This window comes from Micromys minutus (genome assembly GCF_963924665.1).
Source record: "Micromys minutus genome assembly, chromosome: 5".
Taxonomy (NCBI): domain Eukaryota; kingdom Metazoa; phylum Chordata; class Mammalia; order Rodentia; family Muridae; genus Micromys; species Micromys minutus.
The window spans coordinates 46,911,936-46,938,319 of NC_137974.1; the positions used below are offsets into that span (position 1 = coordinate 46,911,936).

Below are 26,384 nucleotides of genomic sequence, written 5' to 3' on the forward strand. Positions count from 1 at the left end.
GGTAACGATGTGAACATTAAACTGTTGGCTGACAGGTGGCAGCAGTGGGCTGCACTTAAATATCCACCTGGGCTAAGTTGGTGTAAGGGTGTTAACAAAGAACATAGAAGTAGGCCGATAGCCAGCTGTTAGTGCATGCCCATAGGGATCCCAGCATTTGGGGACTTAGGTAGAAGGATCTGAGTTTGAGGCCAAACTGCAGACCTTGTTTCAAAAACAAATCAAAAATCACAAGTCAAGTGGACTGTTTACAAATGAAACATTTTTTTTGTTTTGTTTTTGGAGACAGGGTTTCCCTGTGTAGTCTTGGCTATCCTGGAATTTACTGTGTAGACCAGGCTGGCCTCAGACTCAGAGATCTGCCTGCTTCTGCTTCCTTAGTCCTGGGATTAAAGACATGTACCACCACCACTGCCCAGCAAAATGTAAATTTTGTATTAAAAATCATTACAGCTTATTTATATAGTTGATAAGTCACAGCCTTCTAAAAATATAAAGATGTTTATATGGGAGGGTTGTATTTTGTCTTGTTCTCTTGTACTGGATGTTGAGCCAGAGCCTCATGCTCACATACTCCTCACCCCTCAGCCCAGTGAAGAAGGTTTTTAAAATTAAGACTTAAATGCTCACAGTAAGTCATCATGAACCCATTATTATACTGTTATTTGAATGGTGTCTGTGTGTGTCTTTGTGTGTGTGAAGTAAATAATTCTGGACTCAAATTCAGAGGAACCTCTAGTTTTTAAATTTGGTTACTAATTTTTAATTTTACCTTTCTTATATATAGAATCCTGAAAATTAGCAATGTTTAAACTTGAGTAAAGGGTCATGTTTGCTTTGATTTTAGATATTCAAATGTGATGTTTTGGTCACTGCTGAGTCTCCTAGGGAACATTAGGGGCACTTGATTGGTCCCTGTTCACTTGGACGTTAGCACAGGAATCTTGGGTCCTTGTTACTAGAAGCCATCAGCTCCAGAAGTGTAGAAGGTACCTATGGGGAAATGTTCTGCCTTTTTCTTCTAGATCACATTTACATGTAGAAGATAAATAGATTGAAGTTACCAGAACACAAAAGAAAAACAGGATAAGAAAAATTGGAGACTTTATAGAGAAGCAAATTGAAGGTTTAGCTGTGGTGCATTTTAGATTTTTATCATCAGTATTAGTGACTTAAACTATATCTTATCTTAGGAAGAACCTGTATCTTTTTGCATAATTTTTATTAATGTACCTTCTGCTTTCTTTTTATACAGTTTACATTTAATAAGATGGAAACCTGTAAGCTCGTTTGTACGAAAACATACCATACAGAGAAGCCTGAAGACAAACAAAAGTTAGACTTCTTGAAAAAAAGCATGCTACTGAACTATCAGCATCACTGGTGAGACAGGGATTTATAGTGGTTGGGGCTTTGAAGATGAAATTTCTGTATCAATGTCCGTAGAGATTTAGCTGGAGGTTAATATGTAACAGACTGTTCATACCAGAGCAGTGTTAAAGCAGACAGCTGTCAGGTGCTTCTTGTACTCAGACCTGCTGCTCTGTTTCTCTGGCCCTGTGTAGTTAACATGGGGCACTTTTATGGTGTAGGGAAGAGCTGGGATCAACCAAGCAAGTTTTATTGTTTGTTAGTAGCATCTTCTTACAAATGGAATCGACTTCATGTTTTGAAACCATGTAGCAACACTAACAAGTTTCTTACCAGTTTGTGTTGAGGATTGCCTAGACTCTGGGTCCTGGAGATAAATGGAAGCAGAGACTAGCTTGCTTGTTGGGGCATGTTGACTGGCATGTGCAAGGCTCTTGGTTCTCTCAAGTACTGCAGGTAGGAGAGAGAGCAGAAGCATTTATTCTTCAGCAGCTTCCATACAGGAAGGTATCTAGAAATCTTTAGCTAATCTCTACAGTTAGTCTAGGTCCTGTTTTAATGCCAGAATAAGTTAATAAGAAGAAAATTTAAGGTAGTTTACAGAGTTAGGAGGTATTCATTAGTGAAATTTAGTGAGCAGTTGCAAACAAATGACTGCCTTAAAAAGTCAGCTGGAAAATGCTGTTTAATAATAGGTTTGCCATTGAATTGGGAAAGTTTCATGATTTTAAGTCTGCATCATGAACAGGAATTTGGAGACTATAATTCTAGACTTTAGTCCTGGACCCCCCGGCTACTCTGTTTTGGAAACTTTGATTCTCAGTTGTGGGTTTACTGGAACTAAGCTGAGCATATTTTTATTCAGAAGGTTTATACTGCATAACTTGACTTTAAGCAGAATTAGCAGAAATAAAATGTGTCTTTCAGAATTTTAAAAGATCTTTAAAGTACTGAATTGTTAAGGAATCTTACTGTGGATTTAGTACCTTCCTTTGTACCAAGCTGCTTTAGGGAGGCTATGATTACTTTCTAAATTAATAAGCTGTGCAAAACCCTCAAGTGGTACAGAAAAATATTAAAAAGGAAATAAGAGTCATCTATCGCTGCCAGCCATTTATTCTGCTCTGCCCCTCTTGGGCAGCACATGTCATGCATGTTTTCAGATTTCTGCATTTGTGTGCATGTGAAAGGGGAAGATTGTTAGAAAATACAAAAGCTGATATATTATTTTGTCTTTGTTTTGTTTAAGGGCATATTAGGCATTTTTCCAGGTTCGTTGCCTTTGTAGATCTATATTTCATTTGTTTTTATAGTTGTATGAATCTTAGGATGTGAATAGTGATTTTTCTTTTTCTACAGAGCTTTGTAACCAATAAATTCTTTATCCTCATTATAGAGAAAGGTTAATGGAATATAGTTTTCTTATTTGAGTTGAGTAATTTTTATTTTTACTTGGGCCATTAAAAATGGGATAGAGATCTTGGGGGCTGACCTTATTTATAGCTGGAGCAGCTCCATCATTCTAGAGCCTGTTTTTGACCCCCACACTGGTACCTGAACTTTGTTCAGCTGTTCTGTGCGCTCTGACTCTGCTTTCTATCCAGGATTCTGGATCAGAGAGAGAGAATAGGTATGTACATGTGTTACTGGAGACTGGATATCCGGTTTTAATTGTGCTGAGCAAGCACTGTACTACTAAGTTCTTTATGATGCCTTAAAAATAAATCGGCTGTAGAGACTGGCTGCTCTTCCAGAGGTCCTGAGTTCAATTCCCAGTAACCACATGGTGGCTCACAACCATCTGTAATGGGATCCAGTGCCCTCTCCTGGTGTGTCTGAAGACCTGAAGACAGCAACAGTTTGTGTGTGTGTGTGTGTGTGTGTGTGTGTGTGTGTGTGTGTGTGTGTGTGTGTGTGTACACATATATATATACATATGTGTGTATACATATATATACATATGTGTGTGTATATACATATATATATACATATATATATATAAGTATATACATATATATATATACTTCACAAGTTGTCTTCATACTCAGTGTTCAGTGACATACAACTTGTAGGCTTATGGCAGCTTGTGGTTTAGAAAGGGATTCTGAAGATCTTGGGCACATTTAATCTCAGATCCTGCAGGAGAGTGGTTACACTTTTCAAAACTGTAAAATCCCCATTTGTATAAATCTGCTTGTGGTAAAGCTACACAGTAGGACTTAATTGCCAAGTTTCATTCAGTTTTGCTATGCTTTTGGTTACTTCATTCTAATTAGAAACTTTTATAACTGAATTATTAGGAAAGTAACTTCTGTATAATAAGGTTTTATTGCTGCAGTGTTTAACACAGAGGTCCTGGAGTGTAGAGGAAGAAGTGCCCTCTACACTGGAAGGAGTTCTGTTTGGTAGGAGGTCAGGACCAGTCATCCCACTGCAATCTTTGGATTCTTCTACACTTTCATCCACCGTGATGAGTTGGAATTAGGGTTGAATTTTTAGAAGTTTAATATTGCTTCCTGATTTATGAAAGCAGTAGTTTTAAATTTTCTTACATTTACTTTAAAGGGGTTCTCTTTCTGTCTAGTATATTCTACTGAAATGGCTATTAAATCAAGACATTAAATCACAAATAAGTGAAATGCTTGTTTTTAAACTAATTGCCCCCAACTTCCATATTGCAATGAGTACTCTAGTTTTTATGTAGCGTTTTCTTTCTACTTGGCTAGTGTAAAGACATTTTATGTTGCTCTTATACACTCACTGCTTATAATTCATTCTGTCTGAAGCAACTGACCGATTATTTAGTTCCCTACAAAACTCTTCAATTATTTATACAGCATTGTTTTATGTTCTAATATTTTATAATGTTATAGTCTTTTGGGTGTAGTAATAAACAGCTTAATAGTATAGGTGATTCTAAAATTTGTATGCAGAATGCTATTAAGTAGCACTTAAATATGACAGGACATGTTTTATTAGGTCATTAACATACACCTTGGGTGAATATGGAATCATAATTTTTACTTCCTACAGCACACATTAATTAAAAAATAAAACATGCCCTGGAGTGTAGTCTTATGACTGTAATACAGCTAGTATATTTTGCCTAATTTTTATTTTGTATCCTGCAGTGTGTTCTAAGCTTAGGGGACCACATGCTCAGACTGTAATGTAGTTTCACAATGCCACAAGACTTCATTATTCTTTCAATGTTTTTTCACTATAAACTTTGGTTTTCTTGCTTTATAGCAATGTTTCTTTTATAAATCACTTGGATTTATAATTTTTAACAAAAAATACTATAGTTTCCCCTTTTTTTTTACTCTTTAGTTAAATTTCATCTTGCAGATGTATTCTTTTTGCCTTCTATTGAGTTACTATAATGGACATCATTTATGTCTACCTTAAAAGCTCCTAAGGAACCAGGTACATTGTTTTGCTCCTGTTTAAACTTCAAGGGCTCTGCTGAAGGTAAACAGTATACTCAGATGCCTAGATGTCATTGCATCCACAGCTGCAGCAGGCTAATTTATAGAACTTCTTTTCTATATGCATTTGTGGTTTCAAAGCCTCTACTAACTATATTCTTACAGTGTATCATGGGTTCCATAAAAACATTTTTGCTTCTTAGCTGTGTTTACTCAGATCACTAATTTGACTTTTACTCACATACACAGGATTGTGGATAACATGCCTGTTACGTGGTGCTATGAAGTTGAAGACAGTCAGAGGTTCTGTAATCCTGGATTTCCTATTGGCTGTTACATTACAGATAAAGGCCATGCAAAAGATGCCTGTGTTATCAGTGTAAGTGTGGTAAACTTGCAGTTCAAGATTTGGTTTAAGATTTACAGTCTCTTATGGTAGCAGGTTCTATGTTGAGGGCTAAGTCTTTGTCCTAACTCAAAGACTACACTGTGGGGCTGGAGGGATGGTTCACCTCTTAAGAGCTTGTGGTGTCCCAGGACCCATGTCATTTGGTTCACAGAAGCTCACAGTACAGTTTCAGGAGACCTGGTGTCCTCTCAAGACACACACATACTTACAACACTAAAATACATTTATTTTAAGGGCTGAAGCCACGGCTCAGGTTAATAGCATGTACTGCTCCTCCCAGGAATACAGCTTCTGTTTCCAGCTGGTTTACAGCCCTCCAGCTCAAGAGAATCCCATGCTCTTAACATTTTGGACACAGGGTCTCAACCACGTAGCCGTAGCTATCCTGGCACTCTCTGTGTACACCAGATGGGCCTCAGACTCAAACTGTCTCTGTCTCCTGAGTGCTGGGATTAAGGGTATGCTCTACCATGCCCCTGCTAAAAATAAGTCTTTAAACTTTTTTTTTTTTTTTTTTTTTAAATAAGAAAAGTTAAATTCGGGGGCTGGAGAAATGGCTTGGAGTTAAGAGCACTGGCTACTCTTCCAGAGGTCCTGAGTTCAATTCCCAGCAACCACATGGTGGCTCACAACCCTCTGTTAGTGGGATCTGATGCTCTCTTCTGGCCTGTGGGTATACATGCAGATAGAGCACTCACATAAAATAAACAAATCTTTTTTTTAAAAAATGCTGAGAGCATTTTTCTACCTTAAAAAAAAAAAAGCTAGACTCAGGGTCAGTGAAATGTTTCAATAGGAAATGGTGTGTGCTGACCTGGGTTCAGTTCTCAGGACCTTCGTGACAAAGGAGATAACTGACTCCCCAAGCTTGTCCTCTGGCCGCCGTACATGTGACCACATACACAATAAAAATGTGATCTGGAAACAGTTACATCCATAAACCTTGTTATAGAAAAAACATCAAATATTAAGGAAAAGTAAGAAAAACTCTTAAGAGTAGGAGGAGCTCTGCAGGAGGAATGTCTGATGCATAAATCTTACCCATTAAGAACCTGTGAACACCGGAGAGTCAGAGGCGTGAATTTGTGTTACAGAAGTTTCAGAATATACTTTTTATCAGACCTGTTTGTCTTTGAAGCCCTGCTTTTATGATGAAAATGTTAGAGACATTAATGTGGAATTGTTATTAAGATCAATATGTAATAGTCACAAATTTTATATTATTTTGTTATTACCAAATTGGGAGTATAAGGTTTCCATATACTCAGGCAACGTGATTTACTCTCTTACTGGATATGATCTACTAAGTTAGCATAAATCTCCTTAAATTGATGAATCCTCTTGTGAAAGTTGAACAAAGGCACTTGAGTAGGTTAGATTATTGCTTGTAAACTGGAATAGCTTTACAAATTTTTAGAAAGGTTTCCTTAAATGTGAACAATTTAACATATTAATAATGTAACTTTTTAAACATATTTTAAGTAAATATTAGGAAATAGTTACTTAATCTTTTAAGCAGATATTAATCTTAAGTAAAATTAAAAACTTAGCATTAATTTTGGCTTATGAGGATTTCAACCTTAAAACTAAGCATTGTAATGGGGAACAATTAACATTCCATCTGAATTAAAGTGTCTATTTGTTACTGTAGCCATTTGTGAAACACTATGCTTGATTGTCCTGTAGCTGGTGTTGTGTCTTTAACTGTAAGTTCTGTTTCACAGTCAGAATTCCATGAGAGAGACACTTTCTACATCTTCAATCATGTTGACATCAAGATACATTATCATGTTGTTGAAACTGGGTCCATGGGAGCAAGATTAGTGGCTGCTAAACTTGAACCAAAAAGGTAAATATGCAAGTAGGTTTAAAAAAAACAAGCACAAACAAACAAAACCCTGTTGCAGCCAGGTGTGGTGACTCATGCTTACAATCCTAGCACTGAGGGAGGTTAAGGCAGGAGGATTGCAGTTAGTACAAGGCTGGCCTAGGTTACATTGTGAGTTCCAAGCTAGCCTGCCCTAAAGAGTGAGATTATATACTTCAGCAACTCCCTATAAACAAAATAAGTAAAACCTAGGTCTAAAGAGTAAGTATACTTTGAGATTAAGTAGTTTATTGATCATTATTCTAACATTTGCAGATTAGTTACAGTGAAAACTCCCGTCAGTGTATGAGGTTTGTTTTTGTTTTTATAGACTGCTCAGAGAAGCCAGTGGTGGTAATTTTTCTGTGACGGGAAGTGGTCTGAGTGACCACTTTCCGAAGTTTGCTTTGTTTTTGATTCAGGAGTTTCCTTCCACAGCCTTTTGGTTTGTTGTAGGCACAGAGTGGTTGGCAGAGTGATGTGGAAAGAGTATCTCTTCGGTGACAGATGGCTTTATTGATCAGAGGCCCGTGTGGTTGTTGGTCCTGTTGTTTTTAAAGTCTCCATGGCAATTTGCAGGGGAGTCTTTTGAACTTGTCGAGGTGTTCACTTGAGAATACCTGTTTTGAGCCAGGCCTGGTGGAGCCTGCTGCACCCAGCACTCAGGACGCAGAGGCAGGCAGATCTCTGAGTTCCAGGACAGCCTGGTCTACATAGTGACTCCCAGGACAACCATAACTACAACAACTCCTTGTTTCGGGGGAGGGAGGAAGCGGGCAGACAGACGAGAATGAACCTGTTTTGGTTGTGGGTTGTATTTTTTCCCATGACTTCTTTTGCTACTGAATTGGCAGTTACATTTCATATTATGGGTAGTAAAGAAGTACATGACATACTAAGGTGGCAATTAAATTAAACTCTCTCTGTGGGCTTTGCTTTCGTGAGATTGACTAGGTACAGTGCCTGTAGTCCCAGTAGGAGGATCATTTGAGTCCAGACATGAAGACCAGTGTAGACAGTGTGGCAAGACCCTATCTTAAAAGAGGAGTGGGCTTCAGTGTTCTTTCAAATGCAGGGGTTCAATTTTTTTGCTTATAGTTGAGCATGTGACTAAGCACATTATTTCCATGATGTAAATGTTTGTGGTGAAGTGTGACATGAAATGGCTCTGCTGTAAATATGTTTTCTAAGTAAACCTCAGTTCAAGCCTCTTATTCCACAGTAGAAGGAGAGACCTGGCACCTAAGTATCCCACAGTCTCTACACACATACATGCTATGGCACACACACACACACACACACACAGAGTCAGATTTGAGACAAATTTTGTCATGTGGTATGAATGATGTCATTTTTAATGTTTAGCTGTATTGTGAAATATCGAAAAAATTTATGACCTGTATTTTACCTCTTGAACTTTTTTATTATCTTGCCAAATGTTTCTTCCCACAGCTTTAAACATACCCATATAGATAAACCAGACTGCTCTGGACCCCCTATGGATATAAGTAACAAGGCTTCTGGGGAGATCAAAATTGCCTATACTTATTCTATTAGTTTTGAGGTGAGTTTGTTTTTACTCTTTAGTATAATTCAGACATTGATTTTAAACATGTAGCACTTAACCTAATTAAAAATACTGATGATCAAGCCTATCAAGTAGATATGCTTTTAATGAGCTGCTTTTTAGAATAGCTCGTCAGTGCACCAAACAACATAATCACTCATAAATGCATACACTGAAGAATTGTGCTTTGTGTGTGTTACAGCCAAGAGGTACATCTAAAACAGCCTGCAGGAAATAGGCATGGACAGTAACAGGGAAATGCCAGACACGCCAAAGGCTCATGTAGTCAGGAGGAGGATATCGGTTTAAATGGGGAGTTTCTTAAATACTAAGAAATATTTTTGTCAATGGAAAAATTCCTTAGAAAAGAAAACATGGTCATCAAAGATGTGCGGTGTGTTCCATCTCTTCTTTAAAAGTTTTATCTTGACTAGTTTATATTGTTGTGATGTTTAATGTCCTCACACGTATAGTATTTAATTTTCAAGGCCAGCACAGTATACAGTATGTGTCTTTAGGTAAGACTTCACCCAGTGTAAGTGGCATTTACCAGATGTTCATTGTATCGGGATTAGAACTGTGGACTTACTGGTCATCCCATGGATGCAATGTAAAGAAGAACTCATTCTGTTTGGTTATTTTCTCAAGAAATATAGCTCTAAATTTTGGTATTGAAAATCTACTTGTACTAGCTATAACTTAGAGCTGAGCTTTTATAAAACCACAAACGTTGTTGGTCTTGCTGTAACTATTGCCAGGCCTCTTGGTTTTGTCTGGTTTTGTTGTTGGGGGTTTTTTGTTTGTTTTGTTTAATTTACTGCTTAGTTTCTTTGTGGTTTGTACTAGACTTGAGTAAATCTGAAACCACCTCATTCTCACTAGTAATTCAGGTAGCACTGTTAAAATTAGAGGTGTTGACTGAATAGGAGAGTGAACTATTGAAGAAAAATTTCAGGTTCTTAATATACTTTGTCAGAAGATGCTCAGAGTTTCTTTCTTCCCCCTCCAGGAAGAGAAAAATATCAGATGGGCATCTAGATGGGACTATATCCTGGAGTCTATGCCTCACACCCATATTCAGTGGTTTAGGTAAGAGCGCAGTTTATGTGTTTTCGGCTTCCACTTGCTCTGCCCCTTGTCTCTGAGCATTTCATCTCCTCTCTAGCCCTGTTCAGTGTGTTCAGTAGCCCAGGCCAGAGTTCAGATCCTGATTAAGCCAGTGGTTCTCAGTCTTCCTAATGTAGTGTCCCTTTAATACAATTCTTCATGTTGTGGTGACACACCCCCTGCTATAAAATTATATTGGTTGCTACTTTATAGCTGTAATTTTGCTATAGTTATTAATTGTAATGTAAATGTTTTTAAAGATGGGGGCTTGTCAAAGGGGTCATGACCACAGAATGAGAAATGATGCTTTAAGCAATGAGGTGTTTGTCTGGGCAGGCCATCTATTTCTAAGTTTGTTTCTTTTTGTTTGTTGTTTGTTTTTAAGATTTATTTATTTTATATACATGAGTACATTGTTGCTGTTTTCAGGCACACAAACATCTTATTAGAGATGGTTGTAAACCACCATGTGGTTGCTGGGAATTGAACTCAGGACCTCTGGAAGAGCAGTCAGTGCTTTTAACCGCTGAGCCATCTCTCCAGCCCCCCTAAGTTGTTTCTTAATCTAGAAATACTTGGATCATGGGAGAGAATGATGAAAGACTTAGAGATCATGGATAGAGCATTTGAGTCCTGGTTGGTATTTCTGTCAGTGTTCGGGAAGCTGCTGCTGTTTCCAGAGCTGTTTTACTGGGCTGTCTCTCTCCTTTTTCTGCTTTGCTGACTACCTTTTTGACACTCACTAATTAACTGTGTAAATTTTCACATCAGTAAGTGTCTTGATGGTCCAAGTTAGTCCTTTGTTGCCTTGCTGTATGTGTTGGAGTGACTTGGAAACAGTTGTTAACTGAGTGATGTTGATTACACAAAAATCATTCTGATTGTAGACTATAAAACTGTAGAGGGTATGGATATGTAGTTCAGTGGAAAGGGGCTTGGCTAAGGTGGCCCTCAAATCAGTCCACATAGTGCACATAGATAATGGTGACTCAGAGCACAGACTGGTGTTCCTGAGTGTCGGGGTTAAAGCGCAACCACTGTGGCCCTGGTTGAGCTGTTTTAACAGGTTTTTGATGCTCTGTTACTAAGCTGCAGTTCCGTCATGATGTGCTTATTCCCACAGCATAATGAATTCCTTGGTCATTGTCCTCTTCTTATCTGGAATGGTAGCTATGATTATGTTACGCACGCTACATAAAGATATTGCCAGATATAACCAGATGGACTCTACGGTGAGTGGAAACATCTCATTCAGTCTTTAGACACCATAGAGACTTCAGATATGAGGCCTTTTCTAAGACAGACAGACAGAATCCATAGCCAAATCAAAAAAATGAAGTCTTTACTTAATTGAACTGAGAGACACTTTTGTCATTAACAAAAACACTTGGCCACAAACACATCTATAGTGAAGTAATTTTTGTAGAGAGTAACTTAGTAAGTGGAAACAGTTCAGAGAAATGAAGGAGAAGCAGGCATAAAACACGGACAAAACAGATTATTCCGTGAATGATATTAGGAAGTAGATACTCATCTGGAAAGAAAAGTTAACTGGGCAAAGGACATAAGAAAATTACAAGCCCATAGCAAAGCATAAGGTAGTTCATCTATTAGAAAGTTCAGGTGTCAGCCCAATGCAGCAAGCCGTCCTCTGACCTCCACATGGACACATGCTAATAATAACATGACCTTTTCATTAGAAAATCCAACTGATGTCATTCCTAATAAGGAGAGTACACATACACTTGTTTATTCGCTTGACTCTGTGTGGGGTGATCGAGAGAGCGTGCACTCTTTCTCCCTGTGGAAGGCACTTGGACAGTTTAAGTACTAGGCCTCCTTTCCTGTTGTAAATACCTGGACCCAGCATTTCAGATTTGGAATTAAACTGAGTACAATGGATTTTATTGTTTTTTTTTTTTTTTTTTAACAGTAGATGTGTAATATTTGCTTAGAAATTTTATAATTATAAGCAGTTAATAGGTGGCTGATTTAAAAACTATGAAATATTCACATAGTAGAATTCTAAACATTTATTAACAACAATAAGCCAACTCTGAATACAGAGTGAAAAGAAGCTTCAAATGGTATTAGAATGAAGAAGCAAAGTTGAAAGATGTGTGTGCACACCCACACAGAAGGTGTTACAGATCTCCCCAAGATGGAAGGGAGTGGTCAGGTACATCCAGGGTATGTTCAGGATGTAGGCTGAGCTGACTGGTCAGTTGTAGAGAGTACAGGAGCCAGAGAGGGTTGATGAGTGACCCGGGGTTCTGGCGCAGTCACTCAGTTGCTTACAACTGCAGTATTTAGTCTCAGCTGAATGGGAACAGGGGTGGAAGCAGGCCTATTTAGTGTAACCAGACAGGGACCGCATAAGATGCTATGAATTGACAAGGACAGGGATGGAAATGTGGGTCCTGTGGCCATGTTATAATGTTGGAGCATGACAGAAGGATGGAGTTTTCTTCTACTGGAGGAGACTTGGGAGACAGAGAATTCACATAGTTCTCTTTGTTCTGTTTGTTACAACAACCACATAGAGACGTGATCTAGTGTATACGTGTATGACAGGTGCGGTTTGGGCTGTTTGGGAGGAATCCTGTGTCTGCCTAAAGCTTCTCCATGCTCTCTTGTGTCTGAGGATATTATGGAGGGGCCTTGTGTGTGGTAGACAGTTTTCCAATGACCTAGTCTTCAGTACATAACATTTCTTTAGAGACAATTCTAGAAAATGTCTAAGACTCCATGCTCACATTAACATAAGTTTAAAAAATATAGAGAGCAGCATAATCAATAGTAAATAAAAATGCTACCTTGTGACATGTTGAAATGAGTTGGGTTTTTTTTGTTTTTTGTATTTTTATTTCGTAGGAGGATGCCCAGGAAGAATTTGGCTGGAAACTAGTTCATGGGGATATATTTCGTCCTCCAAGAAAGGGGATGCTGCTGTCTGTCTTTTTAGGATCTGGAACACAAATTTTAATTATGACTTTTGTGACTCTGTGTAAGTTTTTAAAATGAAGATTACGAAGAAAATGGTATTTGGAAATGAGTTTTCCTATGGGAAATAGCTTTGCTAAAAAGCTTTTTTTACTTTCAAAATCTGTGTGCTTTGGCTCTGAGAGCCTGGGACACAGGTTAGATTCACCCAGAGGCTGACTGGGTGTCTCCCTCCATGCAGCACCAGCCCTGGTAGTGCTGGAACTGGGCTACAGGGGTGCAGGGCCTTGGAGACCCATCTAGACCAGTGCCGCTCAGATATGGACTCTTAGCTGACGCTTCTTTTCCTCAGGAATTGAACAGCATCCAGGGTAGAAAAGATAAGGAGCTAAAGGTGAGACAGGAAGACTCTGTAATGTTGTTTCATGCAGAAGATTTAGGAAATAAGGAAGACTTTTTTTCTAGCAGTGTCCCATAACTACAGGGTCTCTGAGCCACCTGAGAATCTTGAGAGATTTTATTGCAGAAAGTTTTATCAGTGGAATAATAGATCTTTACTGGTTGCTCTGAGACTCCTCCCTGGGGCTACATTGACTCCAGTTTTTTTCTGTAAGACAACATTTAAGAATAAAGTTTCTGCATCATGTATATAATTTTTAAACCATGGTTTCCCATTGGGTCCAGCTACTGGTGAAAAATAGCTAGTGTAGTTAGTGAAAGAATCCATAGATCTTTTAAAGTTTTTCTAGGGAACATATACTCTTATTTGAATGCAGGTCTAATATGTAATAGAGTATGTAGTTTTTTGTTTAGCTTTACTTTTTGAGACAGGGAGACTGTATCCTGATCTAGCTTGGAACCCTAGTGTGTAGATCAGGCTGCCCTCAAACTCACAGTGATTTCCCTGCTCCTGCTCTTGCTCCCTAGTGCTGGGATACAGTGAGAACAGTGCTGGAGTTACTGTCTGTTAATAAGATTATTGCATAATTTTATAATGGTAATTTATTTCTGAATACCTGTCATCTGAATACATTTGAAAGCCACAATTCACACCGTTAGGCCTTACACTCAGGTTGCTAGGCTTGTTTTGAAGACCCACCTGCTGCTGTTATTTTACTGAGAGGGAGATAACAGCTGTGTTAGATAGGGCTAGGGTCCATAAGAATATTAGACTAAAGCAGAAAGGTAGGCTGGAGAATGAGCCTCTGAATAAACCATAGGCTTAGTTAACAAGATGCTACCAGAGAGCCAGATGGACTCAGCCCAGAATTAGCACTTGAAGTAGAGTTCCACTTTAGCATTTTCATGAACTACCTAGATAGAAACTTCTGGCCTCCCCAGAGAGTCCTAAGAGAGTTTACTTTGTGTAGGATCATGCTCATGCACGTATTCTATTGTTTCACAAAAGGAGGCCAAGTAATAAGATGTACAACTCTGGATGCTTACTCCTTAGTTTTTGCATGTCTGGGATTCCTGTCCCCTGCCAATCGAGGAGCCCTGATGACATGTGCTGTGGTCTTGTGGGTGCTACTGGGCACACCTGCTGGCTATGTTGCTGCCAGATTCTACAAGTGTAAGTAAAAGCCATAGTGATTGGAATTGAGTCTTGTTGCCATTGTGGTTCTGGGGGAAGGACACAAATAGACACTCCCTGGACAGATCCCAGAGGTTTCTAAAGACAAGCCTGAAGAGTAGTTCCTTTGTTACATGGGTGGCTGTTCTAGCTTCATCTTAGAGTGCTCTGACAGTAGCATAAATGGTTGTGATACTGCACATCTGCTGTCCTCTTCCCTGTTTCTTTTAAAGCTTAGCTTTTTAGGTTAAGCAAAGCAGCCTACCAGTTTAACACTCATAAACTAAGATGTCACTGAGGATCCCTGAAGGAAATCATTTGTCATGTCACTCATTAATGTGTCTTCTACTCTTTAATTCTTAAAATATTTATTTGTTTCATGTATGTGAGTACACTGTTATTCTCTTCAGACACACCAGAAGAGGCATTGGATCCCATTACAGGTGGTTGTGAGCCACCATGTGATTGCTGGGATTTGAACTCAGGACCTCTGGAAGAGTAGTCAATGCTCTTAACCACTGAGCCATCCCTCCAGGTCCCCTAATAAACTTGGAAAAAAAACAAAACAAAACAAAATACTTTGAATTTTGCAAGTCTACAAGAACTGTATTTCTTTTCAATGCTTATAACTTTATTTATATTCATTTAGTTTTGTCATTTTCCTTTAGAGTAAATAGCATGTGTACTTTGATTATAAATGATAGTAAAACTTCTTTCAAATCAAAACACTTATTAGCCAGTCTCCAGTCTGACTTTAAACGGGTCAGAGAAGACATGTCACGTTTCACTCTGCACAGCTCGTGGTTTGATGAAGCAGAACTGAAGCTGACCAGAGTGAACAGCAGCCACCCTCTCTCCCTTTGTCATTTTCATGCCCGGCACAGCCACCGATGTTGGCATGTTGTTTCGGTGGCTTTACCTTTAAACTGGACCTGCAGTGCACTGTAGGCCATTTAATTGCAGGCCTCATCAAGTATGCGCAAAGGTCACTTCCTTGTGAGCCGCTCGTTCTGCCTGACAGACATCTGGATTGTGAGATGGTCTCCTTTAAAGGAAAATCTGTGCTCACACCTTTGTTCTTCTTCCTTAGCCTTTGGGGGTGAGAAGTGGAAGACAAACGTTTTATTGACATCATTTCTTTGTCCTGGGTAAGTAAATTTTTTAGTAATTTTTAATGATCATCTCTTATTTCCCCAACCTTTTCAGTCCCTTGCATCTCTGAAGTCAGGTACCTAAGAAAACATTTAGTTTTTAAAAAGGGTTATTAACATGAATATTAGCAAACATGTGCTAAATGACACTATGTACCTTGTAAGGGAAATCATACAAGTTTTAGTAGTATGTGAGGGAGAAAAGCTAGCTAGCACCTCCCTTGGCAAACATCTTTCTGTCTCAGTTTGCCACAGTTGTTCTGACATGTTGCCATACAAGGTTGCATTAAAGCTTTTGGCCTGATTACAGGCTCTTCCCTGAAAGATGCTCAGGCAGGCCAGGTATATTGCCAGTATTTTGGTATATCCCATTAAGTATAGTGACATGTCCCAGAACTTAACAAATACCACAAATCAAAGCAACCGTGACTTTGTTGAGACATTATTCTGATCCTGTCTAGTATCTTTCATAATCTTTGAATTTCTGGTAGACAGGAACTGGCCACTATACAAACAGTAGCAGTGAAGAGCACAGACAGACAGGCCTGTTCACTGGCAGGCCAAAAACAGAAGTGCGCTATTAGCATCTTCATAGACCTGCATTGAAAACAAATAAACCATTTGTAACCTTAAGTGACCTGCTTACCAAAACTGTCCTGTCAGCCTCCTTCAGGCTCTTACCTTTCATTCATCCTGAGTCTCTGGCATCTACGGTTGTTCTGGCTGATGTGTTCTGTGCAGATGACTCTCTTGCCTAGGAACATGCTTAGCTCTTCTAGCTCGTAAACGAGCTTCCCATGAGTATCTTCTCTGCTAGTAAATATTTTTCCATCCCCAGCAAAAGTGTCTCAAGAAGTCCTATTCTCATTTTTTTCTGCACACATTTGGAGAGTAAACTGGTGTCATCGATACTGTTTCTCATTGGTTTGCTGAAATTTGCAGTGACATTCTCATGCCCAAATCTAGAAACCATTGTCAGGGTTGTTGGTGTCTTTCTTTCTGGTCATCATACCCCATCCTGCACATGTCCTGCTCTAGCCGTTCCTCACAGCCCTCCTCAGTTTCATAAAGAGCATGCTTGCTGCAACTGCTCAGAGCTTTTCTTCTAAGCTGGGGATCAAACCTACATCCATATGTATGCTAAGTGTTGCATGTGAGGATATAGGTTTGATCCCCAGCATAAAGTGTAAAGTGTGTATTTTATGAGTAACAGTCTTGTTCTAAAAAATATATATTTGGGAGCTTGGAGCAGTAGCGGAGTGGAGTACCATGGGAAGTGCTGTTCATCTGAGGCATGGGTTGTTGCTAATTGAGAAATGGACTCAGAGCCTTGGTGGAAGTCTAACTGCACATTTGGCCTGAATTGAGGAAAAGCACAAGGGGAGGACAATGCCTAGCCAGGAATCAGTGACTAGAGTATAGAAATAACACACAGAACATGCAGCCCAAATGAAACGTGAGCAGGGGGCCTGGCCAGCAAGTGCCGAAGTGATACCACAGTCAGCAAGTGCCAGATGCTCACTGCAGTTGTCCATAGAAATGCAAGTTACAACAGTTCTAACTGTGATGAGAATATGTGGAAAGGCAGCTCATTAGCTGCTGCTGGAGTTTAAATTGTACAAAGCAGCCAAAAAAGCAATTGCAGTTTGTAGTAAAGTTTTAAATTATGTATAACTTGTGACTTAGAAATTCTACCTCCTTTTTTATTCTCTACCTAAGACACTAATGCTGTAATTCAAATTATAGGGCACTGTCCCTGCTTCATTTGTGTTTGACTCTGTCTTTTCAGGATTGTGTTTGCCGACTTCTTTATCATGAATCTAATCCTCTGGGGGGAAGGCTCTTCAGCAGCCATTCCTTTTGGCACCCTGGTTGCCATCTTGGCCCTCTGGTTCTGCATATCTGTGCCTTTGACGTTTATTGGTGCATACTTTGGCTTTAAGAAGAATGTAAGTTCATTGGTGCTAACTTATTTTAGTGGGTTTTAGCTGAGTAAATTAATACATTCTGCCTTAAAAGATGCCATAAAAATGTCATAAGATATAAACTTACCCTTAAAATTGGGGCTTCAAAACCAGTTCATGAAGTAATAGTGTTAGGAATGTTGGTTTTTAAAGACAGGCTCTCCATATCCTGATGTATCCACTTCCATATGTTACAGTTTGATGATTTAAGTAAACTTTCAGTGTCCAGTCCAGTTATTATTAATGTGGAAACTAAGATAAAAGGGGAAAACTGCAGAATATTTTTAACAGCTATTTAACTATAAATCTTTTTTCCCCTCTTTTGGATGAAGGCCATTGAACACCCAGTTCGAACCAATCAGATTCCTCGTCAGATTCCTGAGCAGTCATTCTACACAAAGCCTTTGCCTGGTATCATCATGGGGGGGATTTTGCCTTTCGGCTGCATCTTTATACAGCTGTTCTTCATTCTGAACAGCATTTGGTAAGCTGAGGACAAAGTCCTCTTACCTCATTACCACTGTATACAGAGCCGCTGTTGAGTTTTGGAGGTTACAGATGTAAACAGTTCCCTCATAACAGCACATCAGGTTGTCTCTCTGGGAGAAGTAGAGTAATGGTAACAGCTAGCACTCACTGAAGCTTTTGTTTCTCTCATCGGTAACTCTTTTATAACTTTCAGGATTCTGTCCTCATCTTCCAGAGAAGAAAATGACTTTTTGGAGGTTGAGTGATTATATCAGCCCAAGTCTTTCCTAGCCCATGTTCTTAAGTAATTGTCCTGCTTCAGAGAAGCAGCTGATAGCTCATGAAGGAAGTTAGAGGTTGGGAAGAAGGCTGATTTTTGTGATCCTGGAAGGTTTATACGATCACTCAAAGCCTGCATTCATTGTTTCTCATTCCTGTGGAAAAGTCTTTTTTGGAAGTAGTGTTTGTGTGTCCCTGGCGGGCCTGGAACTTGCTCTGTAAATAGGCTAGGCTTGAATGCACAGAGATCCTCTGCCTCCCAAGTGGTGAGAGTAAAAAAGTACGTGCCACCACACCATGAGAATTTGTTGTGGTTTGAGCCTCTCCATTGTATTGTTAAGTAAGGGTAGTGTATTGTAATCACCTTTAATCATATGGACATGTATTACCATTGTGCCAAGATCGGAGGTAGCATGAACTTGGGATAAATATGAACTTTGGAAGTGGTTAGAATTTTTCTTCCCCGGGTATTATAGTAGTTTTCCAAATTCTAAAACCTTATGCTAATGTGGTTTCCTTCCTAGTTTAAATGCCTTTCCATTGTGTTTTTATCAAACACTTCTGACTCACTAGTAGGTAAACAGGGTTGCTACATTTTCAGTATTGGGTTAGCAGTATTCAGACCATGAATAGTAGTTTCAGGGTCTACCTGAACAGGAGGCTGAAATGTGACAGCATCACCACCATATCCTTTCTTGTCTCAGCCCTCCTCATAAAATTACCTTGTTTGATTTGTTGAGAAAAAAGAAAGAAAACCCTTCCTAGTTGAAAGCAGAATGAACAGTAAGTCATTTATTGTGTCAAAATATTTGTATCATTGTGTTCTGACTTGTTTGATTACAGGTCACACCAGATGTATTACATGTTTGGCTTCCTGTTTCTGGTGTTTATCATTTTGGTTATTACATGTTCGGAGGCAACTATACTTCTTTGCTATTTTCACCTATGTGCAGAGGTACGTGTTAGTGGTATTCAGTGTTCATTTATTTTAGCTTGATTATTGTTGAGATAATTTTTCTACATATATGTTTATTATCAAAGAAATTGACCTTTATTCACAAATCAAAAGAAGACTTTTAAATTTTATGTATTTGCATTCCAGTCACCCCACCCACTGCCCTCGCCCAGTCACTCATCCCATTCCACTGACTTCCTTAGGACTGAGTCAAGACCATAATCTTGTTCATTGTACCGATTTAAAGATTATCAGTGAAGATTTTAGAATGTTCATTTCCATTATATTGTACTGAATATATATACTGCTGATTTTTATGACTTATTTGAAATTAATATTCTTATAGATGTTTCTAGGTTCTAAAATAATTGGTGAAAATAGATAGTTGGGGATTGGAGAGATGACTCAGTGGGATGCTGTGTCCTCTTCTGTCTTCCTTAGGCACCTGCACACCGGTGGTACAGACTCTGACAGGTAGACACACACACACACACACACACACAAAATATCTCTAAAAAGAGAAGTAGAAATGATTGCATTGAAATGAGTTATAATTTTGGCAAGGCCACAGTGACAGAATCGTTGTATGAGAGATAGAATGATTGGTAAGGTTCTTGAGTGTTCCGCCTTTTGACATTGCAATATGATGTCATACACATAGGAGCTCAAGAACCATGCATTTCAGTTTTTCATTTTCTTTCCCCTCACGTTTACTATCTTATAAAGGGTGCAGATGCAGCTATTTTTGGCCTGTACAGCTCACAGCCACAGCTCCGACACGCCTGACCAATCATTGGGTCTACTCTTTGATCTCTACAGATACAGTCTGTTAAACTGAGTTGGTTTTCTGCTTTGTTTTGGGGGTTTTGTTTTTTGTTGCTGTTTGCCTATCAATTTTGGTTTTATTTTACATTTAAGTTAAATTTACATTTTTTAAAGTTCAAAAAAATGGCTGGCATTTAACATATTTTGTGCAACTCTTCTTGTCTGATTCCGAAATATTTCCATTCTCTCAATACACAGAAACCCTATAAGCAGTGACTGACCGTGACCCTGGCCCTGGCAAGCCTTAGTCGGCTTTCTGTCTTTAGAAGAGCTCATGAAAGCGCATCTGTGATCTCAGAACTCAGAGGCTAGGGCAGGAGGAGTCAAGAGTTGAAAGCCAGCCTGAGCTACATAGCAAGATCTTTTTTTTTTTTAAGCAGAAAAGATTCTGGAGCCATAGAAATGGCTTAGTCAGATAAAGTGCCTGCCGACTTGTGTTCAGTCCCAGAAGCACCAGTTGTGACTTGTGTAGGAAAAGAGAACCTACTCCACACAGTTGTTCTTTATCTCTACACGTGTGCTTTAGCACATCCAGGTCCCCACACACAACCAGTCACACACAGTAATAATACATGAATTTAAAATAATAAAAAGCATAGGATATACTTTTAAGGGTTGCCCTCTTAACATTTTTTTCAGTGATTTTGTGATGGGATAATATTTTGTTGTGTGTTATATCTGTGTAGACATTTATCCACCAACAGACATGTGAGTCTTTTCCACTGTTGGCTGTTATAAATAACGCTGCTGTGAATACCCACCAAGTGTTTAAATGAGTTTTAGTTCTTTCCGCGTGTTCTTTTGGATTGCTTTTGAGTCTTTGCTTCAAGTCCTGAGGGGCTGCATTTAAGCTCTTACTTCTGTCTCCGTGGCTCCTTGCTGAGGCTGTGGAGTGGGCATGCAGTGTGGTCTCATTTTGATTTGTGTGTTCAGTGACTGACAGTATTGAGCATTTTAAATAGGGGACACTTTGTCTTTGGCAACTGACTGTTCAGTCCTGCCCATTTTTAAATTGGACTAGTTGTCTTGTATATATTTTGGACATGAAGCCTTTTTTCTGATAGTGTCTTCCATACCGTGGTACTTGTCACTTTCCTGATTTCCTTCCCAGAGAGCCCGTTAGTTTCCTGGGTTAGCTCACCTGATGTTTGTAGATGCATGTTCACTCCTGTCATCCCCAACCTAGTCCTTGGACCAGGCTAGCCCGTGAGCTCTGAGGACTAGAGCGTGGCTTGTGCAGCCGACACTGCCAGCCGAGCCCCTGGACCTTGTTACTCTGTCGTTAGGGTCTTCGTGGGTCCAGGTTATTGTAGAGAGCACTGGCATCTTAACTGTTAAGTTTTCTGGTTTACAGATAAAAGTGTGCCTTCTCTGTCTGTGTAGGTTTCTGTCTGTCATTTGTCTCAATGCTTATACTTTTTGGCATGTAAATGTTTCAGATCATTGTTAAAAATTATCCTAGGTATCTTTGTGTTCTTTTTGAGTTGGTCCACGGTTGGTGTATAGAAACACACCTGGGCTGGAGTGTCACTCTGACATGGAGTGCGCACCTAGTGTGTGGAAGCTGAGGATTCAGTTGTCAGCACCACACGCACATGTGCATTCTTGCCCTTGCCTGGTTGTGTGTATAAGTGGTAATTCTCTAACACGTGGACGGGCTCATCGGTTAGCTACAGTAGGCTTTATTATGTTGGTTTTCCTGACCTTGTTCTGCTTATTTTGGTGCTGGATTTGCTTTTTGACATTATTTCGCAATCCAGACTAGCCTGGGTGCACCGCATAGTTGAGCTGGTCTCCCTCCTAAGTGTTGGGGTTATAGACGTACTCAGCTGCTTGCTTTTTAAAGTATAGTATTTTTTTTTTTCATATATTCCCAAATTGTAGAAGAGATTGGGAAGGTTTTTTTTCCTTTTTTTCAAACGATGGTTCTGCTGTGCTAAAATTGACTTTATGTAAAAAGCAAGAATAGCTGTGTCTTAAGCACCTACCTTGTTGAAATTATGAGTCGTAACTGGAAGTAAATCTCAACCAGGCCTTGATAGAAAATTGCTGTCATGTAGAGTTGACTGAACTTTATTTAGTAAAGTGAATATTAATTTTGAACCATCAAAGGGTTTTGTACACTGCTTTTCCTTCAGAATCATAACCTTTCAAATATAGTCTGATCCTTTACTAATCATAAACTATTGAATATTTTCTCATAGATGCTTAGCCAGATTTTAGGTAGCCATGCAGCAAACAAAAGTGTGCCTCTTAGCACCTTTAATGAAGTGGAAATACTCAGACTTGAGCTGGCCAGCGCCTGGAACTGGTAGATGTTAAGTTGGGTTCCAGTGAGTGCCATTGCTTGGTGACTGCTCAGCTCCGTGTCGCCTGGCATTAGGAACTAACTCTGTCCTTCTCCACTAGGATTACCATTGGCAGTGGCGCTCCTTCCTCACCAGCGGCTTCACTGCAGTGTATTTCCTAATCTACGCAATACACTACTTCTTTTCGAAACTGCAGATCACAGGAACAGCGAGTACAATCCTGTACTTTGGTTACACTATGATAATGGTTCTGATCTTCTTCCTTTTCACAGGTAAGAAGTCAGTGGTTCTTGAGTAAGTTTGTTTCTCCTTTCTGAATATTCCTGCTTCCTGTTCCTCCTTTATTGAATCATCAGCCCAGCTCTGCATTATTTGGCATGTCCATGTGTAGTTGCAGCTTAGGAAGATGAAAATGCAAAAGACAGAATCAAGGTCACACATCATCAGGACAGGCTTAGATTGTGTATCTTGGTGCCTGTGATAGATTGAGATCCCAGACCCTGAGTCTGCTACGTGGCCTGTAAAACAGCAGTGTTTCCGTGTACCGGATCCTTTGCTCTGTAGGAAGGGAATCTATTGAGGGCACGGGTTGTACTCCAAAAGCATCTTTTTTTTTTTTTAATGTGCTGAGCCTATGTGTGCTTGAGAGTTCCAAACTGAGCCTCTTTAAATGAAGCTAATCTATTTACACAACAGAAATAACTCCCTATAATCTAAGGGAAGATCCTTTTCAGAATTGGTGCTCTGTCCTTATGGGCACTGTGCTCCGTGGGCGCCAGGGCGGTGAAGGGGGCTTTAAGTTCTGCCATAGTCTACAGTGCTTACAGTAGGATGGCGGTTTACAGTGGATCACATGCTCCTGTGGAGCAGAGTCTGAGTTTGTGCTTCACTAGAACATTTCCACACCCTCTGTTTTACAGATTTAGAATAGGTACAAATTAAGTGTTTGCTGATAAATAATAAAGAACATTATTTTAAAATAATTGTTTGATGTATAAGTTAACCATTTAGTGAAGATTAAACAGTATTGCAGAGAACAGAGAGATTACTCTGTGGTTAAAAGCAAGTACTGCTCTTCCAGAAGACCATAGGTCCTAGAACTCATGTTGGATGCTCACAACCACCTGCAGTTGTAGCTCTGACTTCCCCTGTGTCATAGGACATCTGTACATGCCCATGCACAAATAATAATAAATATTTAAAATAATAAAAATGGAATCTTTAAAGCAAATGTGATTAATGATTAGGTGTGCTTGTTTGTCTAACATGCTATAATCCTATGGTCCACTTACATGATCTATGATGAGAAATAATGGTTAGAAAAGAATAAAGGTCTTTGTTTTTCACATGAAATAACTGTTGCCTCCATTAAAGGCACTGTAGTTCATGAAGCTGCAACCTGGAATCTGAGCTGTGTGTTTGAGGCAGTGTTCACTGGTGGTGTGATACTGTGAGCGTGCTCTGTGTTCAGGGCTGGGGTGAGTGTGGAACAGCTCACACTCATTACTTGTTGATCTTGAAGTAAGTTTTTCTCATTGCACATTACTGTTGCCAAATTTTTCATACTGCCACATTCAGTTGCACTATTCCAGCTCACCGTGGTTCTCAGCCTTCCTCACGCTGTGACTTAATCCACTCCCTCATGTCATGGTGATCCTCACCCATAAGACTATTTCATAGCTACTTCATAACTAACTTTGCACCTGCTATGAATCATAATGTAAACATCTGATGTGGGATATCTCATATGTGACCCAAGGGGTCACAACTCACAGGGTTAGAACCACTGCCACACAGTCATAGCCCTTAAAGAGCTTTTGTTGTGGCTGGTGAGGTACCTCAGGGTAGAAACCCTTGGGCTCAAACCTGACAGCCTGAGTCTGAACCTCAGAACCAATGAGGAAGGAAAGAACTCACTCTGCTCTCTACACTAAATACCCTCATACACGGTCAAAATAAACAGAGTAGATTAGATTTTGACCACGCTTCTGACAGACTCCTTTGAGTTTTGCTAGGCTGATGAAGGTAGCTGAAATGAAGGCATATGTTTTTTTGTGTAACAGACCAATGGAGATATCTCTTTAATGTGGCCAGGAAATGGATTTGGAGTGGGGCAGTGGCACGGGCCTATAATCCTGTCCACTTAAGAGTTCAAGACCGAATTAGGGGGAAAAAGGCTGTGTGTTTGTGCATTCGTGCGTGCATGTGGGTGTACAGCTGAGGGTGCGGTGAGTGGTAGAGCAAGCACTTGCTTGCTTGCTTGCTTGCTTGCTTGCTTGCTTATTGAAGAGGCCGTGTTCAAACCTACTTCCAGCAACAAAAGCAGCAGTGGGCTTAGAGATGTGCTCGGCTTTCACCACGCACAGTGTTCCGGCCTAGCGCTGTGTAGTGCCTCACTCCCTGCTTCTCCGATGGGCATCTTTGTTCTTACCCTCCTCACATCATTTGCATATACTGCAGAAACTTCTGGGTTCTCTTACTGCAACACATTGAATACTAACTATAGTTGCTAATTCCTAGCAGCTATACTGCATCTCATAATCCTTCCTCTCAGTCTGTCTGGAAAAAAATGGTAGCAGTTCCATATTGTGATAAAAATTCTTAAATGGGAATCGCTGTATGGTAGACTTTTCATTTTTAATTCAGTGGTGTATGTAAGAGGAAAAGAGCTGAGCAGTGGTGGCACTCAGGAGGGAGAGGTGGGTGGATCTCTGAGTTCGAGGCCAGTCTGATCTACGTAGTGAGTTCAGGATAGCCAGGGCTACACAGAGAAATCCTGTTTCAAAAAGGGGGGAGGGGTAGGTGGGGTGGATAATGGGTATTATGGAAAATATGGACAGTCTTATTACGAAATTGTAAACATTTTTGTAAGGAATTGAAGCGTTTTTTTATTCTTCACAAAGCTGTGTTATTTTTGTCCCACAAGAGTTTAAAAGTTTTATTCTTTTTAAAAGAACTCATCATTTTACATGTGAGTTTCTTTTTGGTGTAAAGTAAAAGTAATCTTTTGAAAGGGATTCATTTTGTGTGTCTTTTTTTTCCCCCTAGGAACAATTGGCTTCTTTGCATGCTTTTGGTTTGTCACCAAAATATACAGTGTGGTGAAAGTTGACTGAAGAAGCCTGGTGTGTCCAGTTAAAACAGAAATAAACTAAATCTTCATCAACAAAGACCTGTTTTGTGACTACCTTGAGTTTTCTCAGACTTATTGGCCTAGTAATCCTTCAGAAACAACATACTTCCAAGTACACCTCTTCCCATGCACCTGTACCTACAAGACGTATTTCAACACTAAGCATTTGTATTGTGATTGGATTAGTATATATTCAGTTGTTCTCAATGAAGAGCAAATTTAAACATTATGTGCATTTGTAAATACGATAGCTGTAAACTCTTCAGTACTTGTAATGGCAGATGAGAGGAGGCCATAACGCTGAGGAAAGACTGGACAGTTGATTGTACATAGGATTTTCTAGACTCGGTAGGTGGAAAGAATTATTTTTCTTTGAAGGAAATAACTTTTTATCATGGTAATTTTGAAGGATGATTCCTATGACATGTTCACTGGGGGGAATGTGGCTTTTAAAAATCTTGTATTGGTTGTAATTGTTCATATCTTCTTACTTTTCTGTGTTGACTTCATTATTCCCATGGTATTGGCCTTTTAAACTATGTGCCTCTGAGTCTTTGAATTTATAAATTTGTTATCTTAATAAATATTGTAAAAATGTCTTCGTTGTATCATTCCCTGCATATTGAAGAAAACTGTGTGAATACAAATGTGTTGACCACTATACTGTTTTATCAGATGATGCTGAATACTGTGGATACACACTTCCTGTTTTCACTTAAGTGAAATTTTAGTCTTTTGGGCTTTGTTAAGTCTGAAATTTCACTCTGAAAGAATGGTAGAAATTGTAGTTATGCCTGTAGGGTCAGATAAGTGACGCCTTTAGAACTTAACTGCAGGCCTTATGTTGTTACTATTAAAAATTTACATTGTAGACTTACTTTCCAAAGTGTAATTTTTTAAGTCAGCAGGATACCTCTGTAGTATCTATAATTTGGAGGTGGCTTTAAGGATGGTGTTGGTCCCTCCTGGCTACACTGTGAGTTGGAGGCCAGCCTGGATTCACAGACTCAGCCCTGTCCTTGCACATAGTATGGG

At 39.4% G+C, this 26,384-nt stretch overlaps 1 protein-coding gene across 1 annotated transcript in view; it reads left to right on the top strand.

Moving 5' to 3' along the window:
- TM9SF2 (transmembrane 9 superfamily member 2) overlaps positions 1-25,961 on the top strand; it is a 45,855-nt gene extending 19,894 nt beyond the window's left edge. Inside the window, exons 4-17 of the mRNA XM_080916683.1 lie at positions 1,256-1,383; positions 5,049-5,178; positions 6,933-7,057; positions 8,528-8,639; positions 9,652-9,731; positions 10,873-10,981; positions 12,624-12,756; positions 14,146-14,265; positions 15,356-15,413; positions 17,206-17,365; positions 17,713-17,864; positions 18,971-19,082; positions 22,317-22,488; positions 25,265-25,961. Coding sequence (XP_080772809.1) covers positions 1,256-1,383; positions 5,049-5,178; positions 6,933-7,057; positions 8,528-8,639; positions 9,652-9,731; positions 10,873-10,981; positions 12,624-12,756; positions 14,146-14,265; positions 15,356-15,413; positions 17,206-17,365; positions 17,713-17,864; positions 18,971-19,082; positions 22,317-22,488; positions 25,265-25,332 — 1,659 coding nt within the window. The 3' untranslated portion in view covers positions 25,333-25,961. The remainder of the gene's footprint in view (positions 1-1,255; positions 1,384-5,048; positions 5,179-6,932; positions 7,058-8,527; positions 8,640-9,651; positions 9,732-10,872; positions 10,982-12,623; positions 12,757-14,145; positions 14,266-15,355; positions 15,414-17,205; positions 17,366-17,712; positions 17,865-18,970; positions 19,083-22,316; positions 22,489-25,264) is intronic.
- Positions 25,962-26,384: the final 423 nt, after the last annotated feature.